Source organism: Meles meles, chromosome 7 (genome assembly GCF_922984935.1).
Source record: "Meles meles chromosome 7, mMelMel3.1 paternal haplotype, whole genome shotgun sequence".
Taxonomy (NCBI): domain Eukaryota; kingdom Metazoa; phylum Chordata; class Mammalia; order Carnivora; family Mustelidae; genus Meles; species Meles meles.
In genome coordinates, this window is record NC_060072.1 from 53,912,178 (window position 1) to 53,925,264 (window position 13,087).

At 35.1% G+C, this 13,087-nt stretch overlaps 1 protein-coding gene across 2 annotated transcripts; it reads left to right on the forward strand.

The window, feature by feature from the left end:
* The first annotated feature begins 1,866 nt into the window (after nucleotides 1–1,866).
* On the forward strand, nucleotides 1,867–12,288 carry CLEC12A (C-type lectin domain family 12 member A). 2 transcript variants are annotated; one of them, XM_046014074.1, is made up of 7 exons: nucleotides 1,867–1,966; nucleotides 2,085–2,181; nucleotides 7,152–7,250; nucleotides 7,526–7,714; nucleotides 8,595–8,746; nucleotides 10,295–10,398; nucleotides 12,020–12,288. In XM_046014074.1, exons 2-7 carry the CDS (start codon nucleotides 2,091–2,093, stop codon nucleotides 12,195–12,197), a joined length of 813 nt encoding a protein of 270 aa, XP_045870030.1. In that variant the 5' UTR covers nucleotides 1,867–1,966; nucleotides 2,085–2,090; the 3' UTR covers nucleotides 12,198–12,288. The 2 variants fall into 2 exon arrangements, with proteins under 2 accessions (XP_045870030.1, XP_045870028.1); XM_046014072.1 differs by lacking the exon at nucleotides 1,867–1,966 and having other exon boundaries at nucleotides 1,974–2,181.
* Nucleotides 12,289–13,087: the final 799 nt, after the last annotated feature.

Here is a 13,087-nt window from a genome sequence, read left to right on the forward strand (position 1 = left end):
CCCACAATCTACCTTTAGCAACTTGGTAAAAGCTTTACCCTAATTCTTTATAATAGTTTATATGAGTTGCATATTTATCCCAAGTAAGCAAGCCCTGTCTCTTTCCTTAGATGTTAGCTTAGTCAGCTGCCACATGACCTCAGATCTCTGAGGAGTTTCAGAGAAGTTATGAATTTGCCGATTAATAACAGCAGAAGTGACATATTTTCCCGGTTTTCTACATGCTAAGTGAAACTGAGTCTGTCTCTCCAGTGGTTGCTGTTCTAGTGATCGAACCTCACAGCCTTTTCAGGTTGAAGTGTTCGCTCAGCTGCGGTGGAAAATCTGTCAGCCACAGTTTAGAGTCAAGACTAGAACGAGAGGAGAGGATTAACTCATCCAATATGGATTTGCTAGAGATTTAGCCCCTGTAAGTCTCCAATGTAACTAGCTTAGCTGAACACTTCGGATAGTCAATTTGGATAACATGCCCAAGTGAGGACTCACATGACAGGTTCTGACACATTTTATGGTTACAGATTTAAGGAGTGGGCTGGTGATTTCTGTGGTGAAAATACCGAGGCAGCAGCATAGGGGTGAAGTAAGATTTCCCCGTGTTACAACATAATGACCGAAATGCTTAAAATATAGTGCTTTATAATGCCAGCAAAGAAGCTTCTCGTTCCCCAGCCATGCACATAAAATACCCGCTGAGCAGCATCAGAATGTCCTACCTGGAGGGAGCCTGGGTGGCTCAGTCGGTTAAACATATGGCTTCTGTTCAAGTTGTGATCTTGGGGGTCCTGGGACTGAACCCTGCCTGGAGCCTACCTGGACCTGGCCTTGAGCCTCAGGTCTGGTTCCATGCTCAGGAAGGAGTCTGCTTGAGATTCCCTCCCTCTCCCTCCACCCCTCCCCTGTGCATGCTCTCTCTGCCTCTCTCTCAAATAAATAAATAAATCTTTTTTTAAAAAAAAGAATCTCTTACCTAGAGTCTGACACTCAGAGCTGCTTGATTCCTGTGCATTACCCTGTAGTGGGACAGCTGAGAGGGAAACTCAGCAACTGCTATTGCTTCTGCATCTATGATACTGTCCTCATCTTTGTTGTTTCAGAAAAACTGGTGTAAAGGTACTGCTTGGCCATCAGCTCTTGTACATATGCGCAGTAGGTTTTATATGATGAACAGCTGGGAGATCTCCAGTTCTGACCATAGAACTGTGGCTAATATCACATGAAGCCTCCTACAAAAAGATTGGTATAAAGCTTGAACAAAATTTATTTAAAAAAAAAAGATGAAACTTGAAAGACTCCAACTGATTGAGGCTTACTGCTTTTATTATACCCGCCTGCCAGGAAAACAAACAAAAATAATTTTAAAGATATCATTCATAATCTCAACTGTTTTGACATACAATGTCTGGCATTTGATCAAAAATAATGAGGCATCCTAAAAAAAAAAAAAGACTAAATGGCAAAAAAGCAACTGACAAGCCAAATTAAAACAAATAAACAAAAACTGAGCCGCAAATGCTTTCAGATACTGATGGTATTGGATAGGAAATTTGAAACAAAAGTGATTAGTGTGTTCAAGTAAAGAGAAAAAAAAGTATAAAGAATTTCAGCAACATGGAAGCAATTCAAGAGTCAAATGAAAACTCTGGAAATGAAATAAATAACAACTGAAATTAAGTCTTTCTCTGCTTGAAGATTATTCTCCAGCAAATTCTATGTTGTATCTGCACATGTGTTGCTAGGGATCTGTGTCCCCTTGCCTGACACTAACCAAAACGATTTTTAAAACTTCCTCTCATTGGGGGTTATAGAGAAATGAGAAAAAAGGAAGAGAGATAAGAGGAAGAAAGACTTTCAGTCTTGCAGGTATGTCTGTACTTATCTGAGGCCTCTGGTAGGCTGCAGCTCCTCTGTATACAGACAGGATTGCGACACTGAAAAGAGAAGTTAAAGCTTACACATTGAAGCTTTGGTTTGTAAACAGATGTCTGAAATTACAATTCCTGTCTAAATTCAACTCTATTAGTTCACCTTCATCTTATTTTTTTTAATAGTTTTTTTTAATAGTTTGCTGGGCTTTCTTTTCACAGCCATCAATGTCTGAAGAAATTACTTATGCAGATCTAAAATTTCAGGACTCCAGCAAAAAGGAAAATATCCACGAGTTTGACAGAGTTGGGATAAAAGGTAAGATTTTGAACTTTGGATGTATTGTAGGTTGAGCCTCTCATTTTTACAAAAAAAAATTTTTTTTTAAAGGTGGTGGTGGTGCCTTGAACACTTGATCTTTTACAATGTTTCTGTTTTAATATCACAGTCAAGATAATTAGGTTGGGATGATAGTTTGATTTTACTGGATTATATAACATTTTCCCCCCATACAACAAAGAGTACATGTTGTCCAGGAAAATCATGATTTTGTAAGTTATTTTTTAATAAGAAAGCACTAGCCACTTCCAGCTAATGAGATACTATTAGATAATAGTAAAACAGGCTATCTTTCCTGCTATGTGACAAATACTATCCTTCTTGCCTTATGAGGTAGAAATAGGCATCTTCATTTTGCAGGAGAGCAACAGTGACTTCAGTGAGTACATGCTGTGCTTGAGTGTTACATACATGAGTGTGGCTTGGAAAAGACTCTCTATTGAGCTGCCAGAATTATGGAGGAGAGGGTTTGGAGTCCATTGGGTGTGTACAGGCCATTTAAATAGATCCTTTGATCTTTTGAAGTCTCTGAGCTCTCACCTAGAAAGTGGAGATAAGAAGGTCCGTTTTATTATGAGATTACAGCCATAATTCAGTGTATGCTGCCTGTGCCATTTTGGAAAAGACCAACATATTTAATGATTACTTTGTGAAGCTTAAATTAAAAATAGATGAAGATGAGAAATATATCAATATTTTTTTAATTGGTCAGGATTTCAGTAATCATTTTTTAATTTATTTATTTTTTCAGCATAACAGTATTCATTGTTTTTGCACAACACCCAGTGCTCCATGCAAAACGTGCCCTCCCTATTACCCACCACCTGTTCCCCCAACCTCCCACCCCTGACCCTTCAAAACCCTCAGGTTGTTTTTCAGAGTCCATAGTCTCTTATGGTTCGCCTCCCCTTCCATTTTTTTTTTTTAATAAACATATAATGTATTTTTATCCCCAGGGGTACAGGTCTGTGAATCGCCAGGTTTACACACTTCACAGCACTCACGATAGCACATACCCTCCCCAATGTCCATAACCCTCTCCCCTTCTCCCAACCCCACCTCCCCCCAGCAACCCCCAGTTTGTTTTGTGAGATTAAGAGTCATTTATGGTTTGTCTCCCTCCCAATCCCATCTTGTTTCATTTATTCTTCTCCTATCCCCCTAACCCCCCATGTTGCTTCTCCATGTCCTCATATCAGGGAGATCATATGATAGTTGTCTTTCTCCGATTGACTTATTTCACTAAGCATGATACCCTCTAGTTCCATCCACGTGGTCGCAAATGGCAAGATTTCATTTCTTTTGATGGCTGCATAGTATTCCATTGTGTATATATACCACATCTTCTTTATCCATTCATCTGTTGATGGACATCTAGGTTCAGTAATCATTTTTTGTTTATACATTTAGTCTAGCAGGTATGTCTTTAATATTTAAAATTGATCATATTTTCAGTTCTGGGTACCACAAATAAAAATAAAAGGATATCAAAAAGAATGACAGTAATAAATAAGTTTGAGAATATTTTTCAGAAATGGATATTAGAATGAATTAAAGTTCTTTTAAGCCACTCAATTTGACCATTTTGACCATTATTATCAAACAAATCAAATTTTGTTCAGAGAAAGATTCTAAGCAGAGAGAAAGATACTAACCTCTGTAGGCACATATGATTAAGTGGAAGAATATGAACTTAAAACTAAACAGCAGGAATTTTATTTTCATATTAAACTCACTAGAGATAAAGAGTGAGATAATAATATTCAGTCCTATAAATGGAAATTTTGTGAATGAAAATTTTACTATACTCTTAGACATATTATTCATTCACTTGCATAAAATCACGTTATATCACTTCTCTTTTTTTTTTTAAAGATTATTTATTTATTTGACAGAGAGAGATCACAAGTAGATAGAGAGGCAGGCAGAGAGAGAGAGAGGGAAGCAGGCTCCCTGCCGAGCAGAGAGCCTGACGCGGGACTCGATCCCAGGACCCCGAGATCATGACCCGAGCCGAAGGCAGCGGCTTAACCCACTGAGCCACCCAGGCGCCCCTATATCACTTCTCTTTAGCTTGCTGTTAGGTCTATAAACTGTTTGAATGATTAGAAAATAATAGCTTAGAGAATATTATTGTTTAATGGGGATACAGGTCTTTTTAATAAATCTTTAATTAATTTAGTTTCCTTAGGTATGAGATATATTTTGAACTAAATTTACTCAAATATGGTATTTAAGAAGTGACTGCTTTGGTTGAACTGTCGAGGAAAACTTATAGTCTGATACTTTATTTTAAAACGATTCTCGCAGAAATATGATGGGATTAGTGTTTCTCATTATTTAGAAAAGGAAATAATAAAGTTTATTGGAGGCTACAAAATACTTAGATACATACACACACCATAATTCCCATATGTTGAGCCCAGATATAGGGAAGAAAGAATAGGAGAGAGATAGAGAGAAAAGGAGAGGGAGAGAGTGAGAGGGCAGGAGGGAGGAAGGAAGGAAGGAGAAAAATAAAGAAAGAAAGAAAGAAATGAAGTGTGTGTATGTGTATGTGAAACAGAGACAGAGAGACAAAGAGAACTTTTAAAAATGTCATTTAGTATTCTACCAAGTCAAGCATATATTACTTCCAAATTTCTCTTTTTCTTTTCTTTCTTTCTTTTTTTCTTTTCTTTTCTTTTTTTTTTTTTTTTGAGGTTAAGTTAAATGAAAAGACACCCAGGGGACTAAAGGAAGAAAAGAGGTAAAGAAATATTGGAAGCTATAACATTCAAAACCACACTGTACCTGAAAGTTTTGTATTTTTTAAAAAATTTTCCTCTAAAACTGTTTCCTTTCCCCAATCATCCTCATCTCATTAAATATAAAAATAGATACATATTTAATACAATCACCAAGAGTTTGCTATATGCCAGCACTGTTCTAATTTTATTACGAATATTAATTCACTTACTCTCTGATATTTTATGGCTTTCTTTTTTAACCAATGCAAAAACTAAGACACAGAAAGGTCAAGTGACTTGTCCAAAGTCTCATGTGATAAGCAGATCCAGCATTCAAGCCCAGGCATACTAGTCCTAGGCATGGCGTGCCTTCTTCTTCCTTTTTTTAATCACTATGCTATACTGCCTACAAGTGTGTATATTTAAATCCTCCACATCTATCAAGTAAAAGATTTCTCATAAATATTTCATAAATTTGTACTATGGAGTCTAACTTCCTTGTATTCTCTAGTCCTAGTAAAGCAAACTACTGTTCTCTCTTGGATGGCATACTACAATAGTTTTCTTGCTATTCTTCCTACTTCCAACATTGCAGCCCTACAATTAATGCATTGCCCATATGCAGTAATAGTGATCCTTCCAAAACAAACCAAAAAACCAAAAAACAAAAACATCTCAATTATTATTCTGTCTTCATTAAACCCAGTGGTTTCTCAAAGAACTCCAATCCCCTCACTCTGGCCCAATAAAGCCTGTATATAACCTGTCTCCTGACTTCTTTTTGACCTCCTCAAACATCATTTCTCATCTTGGCCACAGTTCTTAGCCACTGAATTTTTTCTGTTTTTCAAACAGGTAAAGATCTTTCCCAAATGAAGTCCTTTGAACTAGACAATCTTGCTGCTTATAATGTTCTTCCCACTGGTTTTGCAGGCTCATTTGCATTGGCTATAAGATCAGAACTACTTGTTCTCTATAATATAACTTTTGAATCTGTGCATACCATAGAACAATTTAAGATCTCTATCATCTATCTATCATCTATCTACTTATAGATAGATACTATTTATCTCTATCATCTATCCATTTTTTTTTCTCTCACAATTAAAATGTATTTTCTATGAGAGCAGGAACTTGTATCTCTTGCTCACTTGTGTATTGTATTGTGAGAACCCCAAATGATGCCTAGGATATAGAAGGTACCAACAGATAACTTTTGTCTAATTGAATTTATAAATAAATGAGAACATAATTCTTAGGAAGATAGAACTTGAAGTCATACTTCTAACCTTAGATAAGATCTTGACTATATAGTTCCTTCACTATTAGCCATTGTTCAAAGTCTAAAAAGTTGTTTTACATTTTGCTTTCAATTCTCTACATATTTCACAATATTATATCACCAGCTAAGAGATGTAGGACACAGATAAGAAGTATAATTGGTTATCACATTATTCCTGAATTATATCTTTTTAAATAGCTAGTACCCATATATACAGATGATGATACTTTAAATCAGATACTGATTTAATAATGATTAATTTATAATATAAAGTTTATAATTCTTTTTTTTTTAATAGAGAAATGATCTGTTTGGGGGATTTAGTGTTTAGCAAAAAAAAAAAAAAAAAGTCCAACAGAAATTTGTTGCTAAAAATATGAAGAAATCCTGATGAGGAAATGATACTGATCTGACCTAAGTTTCTGGCTGATGGAAGGACACAAAAACATTACAAAAGACACCATATCATTTATATTCTACAACCAAACTCTCAGGATTTGTGAGGAAGGACATAAGTAATGACATTATTTTCTTTGGCACTCAGAATTGTCCACTGGAGGAAGGGATACTTTGATTGACCTCTCTATTAGCTGCCAGCTACTCATTTCCCCAATTTGTACAGAAAAGATATGTCATATCCAGATTGATAGGTTTTCTCAATTCTTTTCAGAGCCCATTTTTGCCTCTTTGTGTCTTGACTCAGCCTACCAATTAACAACCTCTCCTGTAAGAACCAGTTTGCATGTAAAACAACTAACAAAGTGTTTTTCACTTATTCTTTAAAAAGACATTTTTAAAATGTCCTTGAGTTTCTAGCAAAACACATTCCTTTACCAGAGACATGTTAGGAAAGAAATAAAGTCTGAATGAATGAATGAATGAATGAAATTAAGATGTATACCACTTCCAGGCCTGCCTGCTTATTTTGCTTTCCACAGCACCACCTGTTCCTTCCGATGGATGGCGTCAGAGAGCCTTGGTTCTGACTCTTCTATGTCTTCTGCTGCTGGTTGGACTAGGAGTCTTAGGAAGCATATGTATGTATTACCCATGTTTGGACTGAAAGGGAAAACACCTAGAATTACATGAATTTTACAAGAAAGTTTATTCTTGAATTGAAGCTTTGGAATGATTATAGGTTATATAACCCAAAAGGTATTGATAACTGAATACTTAAACACAGTAATTTGTTTTCCTCCCTTCTGTGAAGGGATTGCTTCCCAAGACCTTTAATGTTTGTAATACTAGTTAAGCAGAAAAGAGATAATGGTTGGGTTGAAGAATTAAAATTTTTTATTTTTTTTATTTGGAGTTTACATAACTTTGAAGATAGAAACAGGAAAATTGAATAAAATTCAAAATTTCAAAGAAGAACTTCAGAGAAATGTTTCTCTACAACTGATACATAACAAGAATAGTTCCAAGATGATCAGGGACCTGTCGATCACACTGCAGGAAATAGCCACCAAATTATGTCATGAGCTGTATCAAAGAGAACCAGGTAATCTTATATTCCTCTTTAAGCTATTTATTAGACAATGAACAAAACCTAGGAGTTACTTGAGAATCATTCATCAATAGCTAGCAGCCTTCTCCCAGGATGCCATTATTTGGAGAAAGGAATTAAATGTAGTTGACAGAGGACTCACTGATATTTCTGTGCAGTTACAAGTTTCTCTAATCTTACATCTACTACTGTTATTTTGGGCACTGGGGCTAATAGAAGTTAGGGAGGAGAGGGCACCTCTTTATACCCTTTTTAAAAGATAAGAAGAGAAGATAGGTCTCATCTTTATAGGTGACCTTATCCTACGTTTCAGTCAATGTTTGAGGAGAGTCAATAGAAAAGAAATAGTTAGGCCTTGCCTATGGGATGAGGAAGAATTGGCTTTTGAATTATCTCTAACAGTTTCTATAGCTATTATAGCTAAAATATATTCTTTGTGCTCTTGAGAACTCTCCCATTATTCAACATCAGGCAGCCAGAAATGCTGTAGTTGGAGAAGGCAAGGTTGATGTAGGTTTGGGCGGTAGATTCTTACCACACAATGTTTTTGTGATTAGCTTTTATTGCTATGTAGTAGTATAAAAATGAAAAAAAAAATAGTGAAAAATAAGTTAATCATTGTTAGGACTCCTGAGGTAAGAAAACACACTGCAATACACCAGACGTTTAATTCAGAATGTGTTGTTCAGATTATGTTTTGGACATACTGTGGTGGTATCTAGGGACCAGGAATACAGGATGCATTTTCTTCACCTTTCAGGTAAGAAGAAGAAAGACAGGTAAATCTTGTTAACTTATTATAGAGGACAATGGGAATAATAAGAATAATGAGGATTATCAACACAAACCAAATGAAACTATGTTTTTCTTCCAGAGCACAAATGTAAACCTTGTCCAAAGGCATGGATGTGGCATGAGGACAGCTGTTACAAACTAAGTGACCATTATGAAACGTGGCAAAAGAGTGTCATGTTCTGTTCTGCTCAAAATGCCAGCCTGCTGACGATTAAAAACAAAAGTGTGTTGGTAAGGTCCCATGGATCTCTGCCTATGAAGAAGGAAGTCACTCTTCCCATCATAGAATAGAGAGGAATGAAGCATGTTGGGGAAGATTTGTACTAATCCAGACACGGGCCTGTTTAAGTTAGGGTACGAAGTGACTGAGACTTAGTACATTTACCATACCGTGTAGGTTAGCCAAGGTATCATCTAAAATGTTAGCCTAGGGGCGCCTGGGTGGCTCAGTGGGTTAAAGCCTCTGCCTTCGACTCTGGTCATGACCCCAGGGTCCTGGGATCAAGCCCCGCATCAGGCTCTCTGCTCTGCAGGGAGCCTGCTTCCCTTCCTCTCTCTCTGCCTGCCTCTCTGGCTACTTGTGATCTCTGTCAAATAAATAAATAGAATCTTTAAAAAAATAAAATAAAATAAAATAAAATGTTAGCTTAGGTACTTAACTATCAGTGGAATCTCAGCGGATGGGCAGGTGGGTAGACATGGGGTATGCAGAATCTTTAGGTCTGTGAGCATTTCCAGACTGGAACTTTAGGATCAACTCTCAGAACAGTTTCTGAGAATTTATCTAAAAGTGGGAGATCTGGATATCATTCCTGAAGGTTACCAATTCTATAAAATTTAGATAGGAGAAAATTCTTTGTTTCTATCATTTTTGTCTTTTTTTAACTAACAGAAAAAGCCAACATATACTAGAATAAAAACATAGGTTGGATAAAATATGTATAAAAAGGTAGAATTAAGATGGGATGTCAAAGGCAAGCATCAAGCAGACATATTATACTGACTCCCTGGGTCCCAGGAAAATGAGTTCTCTGGAAGATTTATTTATGTTTATATGTATTTATTTATTTTCTTTTTTCTAATATTTAAGTAGTATCTCTATATTTTACTTATTCCTCTGCATTTCTGGTCTCTCAAATAGTATTCCCATATTATTTAAGGAAAAAATTCATTTTCACAAAAGTGTCAGCTTCCCTACTGTAAGAATCTGGTTCCTCCTTTATAGTTGCAGGGAAAATCAAACCATAGTTTCTTCCTCCTCTCATCATTGTCAACTGATCCATTCTTAGTTATTTACTCAAAAAAATGTCTGGTATATGAGGGAAAAACAACTTACGTTGCATATAAAATTTTGGACTAGATCTCTATTCTATACCACTTCTCATCTGACTTTGCCACATTTTTCTCCTACTTTTTCAGTTTCTATTAACTTGTGTATGTAGTAATTAATACCTTTTTTGCTCCTGGACTGACTACTGCGGGATACTTGAATCTTGAAGATTGTGACCTTCATTGCCCCTAAGTTAAAGAAATGCATGGTTTGGTAGATAGTTTTCCTTGTGAAACAGTATCTAATAAATAACTGTTGGAGGAAATCTTATAATAAGGAGCACTTCATTTTGATTTTTTATAATGGAATCAAAAATAGTGTAATGTCGGAAATGTTACCTTAAAACAGTAATTTGTAAGAAATTATGTTGTGGAGTAATGTACAGAAATGGGAGATAGTTATTATTTTGTGGGGGAGACAATTTTTTTAAACATCTCTATTTCTTGTAGGAATTTATAAAATCCAAGAAGTTACGTATATACTGGCTGGGATTATCTAATGAAGAACGTCAAAGTTACCAGTACCTGGATGAGAAAATTATCTCCTCCAACTGGTAAGTCTTTATTCTTATTGAATTTTTCTGGTTGGTTTGAGTAAAGGTGTTTTCCCTGGGAGCAGTATTGATTACAATTAAAACTAGCTTCAATTGAAATTATGTCCTTAAATAACTCTTTTCTATCAGGCTTCTTTAATGTTTAATAACACAAAAAACTACCACTAAATCTAACCCTGAAATTCCTGCACACTCTCCACTGTGGGCGAGAAGCAAATACAAGTTTTGATTGTTTTGTTTTGTTTGCATTTTCCTTCAGACAGAAATAGTAAATGTAAGAATATGGGTCCAAAAGACAAGGCAGCTTTGTATGTGCAGTTAACAATGATGGGACAGAAGAGGGGATAATATGTATAGAAATGGAGGACAAAAGGAGGTATATTTTAAAGATCTCATCTGGAGAGAAGGGACTAGAAGTGAGGGTAGTGTGGGCACATCACGGAGAGTACAGATGGAATCTTGTTTTGAAAAAGTAGAATTTCCACGTGTTTATTTGTATTATGGCTAATGGGAAGGTAATCTTTAGCGGAATAGAAAGCACAGTATATATTTCAAATTATTAAAAAAATTCCAAAATAAAAATATATAATAATATATGCATATATAATACATTATATATGTGTATAATATATTATTATATATGTATTTCTTTTTGTTTTTTATTCTTAATGTTATCTTGGGATTTGTTTCTTCAAAGGTGTTGTGATCAATGACATCTGTATTATGCCACTTCAAATAGGAAATCTCACTTTTCAAAATTTTTTTTTTTTTTTTTTAAAGATTTTATTTATTCATTTGACAGAGAGAGAGATCACAAGTCGGCAGAGAGGCAGGCAGAGAGAGAGGAGGAAGCAGGCTCCCTGCGGAGCAGAGAGCCCGATGCGGGGCTTGATCCCAGGACCCTGAGATCATGACCTGAGCCCAAGGCCGAAGGCAGCGGCTTAATCCACTGAGCCACCCAGGCGCCCCCACTTTTCAAAATTTAATTGATAAACTTATTTACTTATTAATGATCATTATTTATGGACCCAAATATTTAATACTACATTTTTCCCAAAAGATAGTATTTTCAATTTATAATTTTGCCTTTGATGTCCAGTCCCTGCTTAGTAATCTTGTTTTAGGGGCTGGTAATAATTCAGAATGTCAGAATAAAATCTTTGAAAAATGGTTAGAAGGAAATGTTACTTGGAAGTGATGTTGAACTGAAAGTGTCATATATTAGGTTAATTACAAGCTTGGGTGATTACAAAAAATATTTGAAGAGATAGTGTCAAAGATTTGCTGCAGGAGCCAGACTGGAAAATTTAATAGAACTGCATTATTCTAAATCATACTAACTATTGGGGAAGGGAAGTTATACATCTGGGAGTAAAGAAGAGCAAATAGTCCAGATGTAAAAAAGTGGAAAAGGCAGATTGAAGTAAGTCAGTGTTTGTTACTGCATATTTGTTGATGAATATAATTAACTTGGACACTCTCAATAGTCCCAATAATAATTAAAATTTATTTTAGACAGTGCAGACCCAGAAGCAATGATATATTGGAAAAGCGATTTTTTCCTGTGAATATGTTTGAAATGTTTGACTTGCTAATTGTAATTCTTTATTTTCTCTTTCAGGATTACAAGAAGGAGAAATGATGTAAATGATAGGATGTTTTGTGGGTATATAGACACAGCATATGTTCACTATACAGACTGTACTTCCACAATGAAGTTTATATGCGAGAAGCTGGCTAATCCAGTGGAAGTTACGAGCACATTATTGAGTGAAATACCAGATGGAAAATATAGTTAGTGCAGGTATTTCTCTATTATCCTGTGATTATGGCAACTTTAGGGATCATATATCTTGCAGGTCACACAAAGGGAATAAAGATGCTGTGAGATTAAATCTTTCTACTAACTCTGTACATTTCTTTCTTCTCGTTTGCTGAGTGAATGGAACTCAAAGTCATACCTTATTATCTGGATACAGTCCTGATACTGTTGACCATAAATACAGTGTGTTGGGTGAACATATAGAAAAGTGAAACTAACTTTTCCTGCTTTTCCAGGGATATACAAGGAAAATACCAACCTTATAGAACACCAGGGAAAATGAAATCAAGGAATATATAGAAAGCATGACGACATGACCAACTGGAATTTATTTTAGCGATACAAATTGATTTACATTTTAGAAAAAAAATAAGAGAGCAAAAAAATCTATTATTTTAATAGATGTAGAAAAGCATTTGATAAAATTTAACAGCTAATCTGTAAGAAAACTGGAAACACAAGGTGTCCCTAATCTGATAAATATTCATATTAAAAGAAGAGAAAAAACCCAACCAAAGGAAAAACGACCAACAAACTCTAAACCTAATAAATTACCTCTGGTAAAAAAGTGAATGTTTCTTATTTTGAGCTCTGAACAAGATGAGAATGTTCTTTATCAGTAATTTTATTCAGTAACCTCTACTGTCTATTAGAGGTCCTAGAAGTAAAGTAAGGCAAGAAAAATAAATTTAAAAATATAAAAAATACAAAAAATTAAAAATTAAAAACATAAAAAATATTAAAAAGGAAGATATAAGACATTTTTATCTGTAGCTAATGTAATTGTGTGTATACTATATATAAATGATAAAACATAAATTATTAAAATATATATTTTATCAAGATTATTGGATAAAGTCTTAAAAT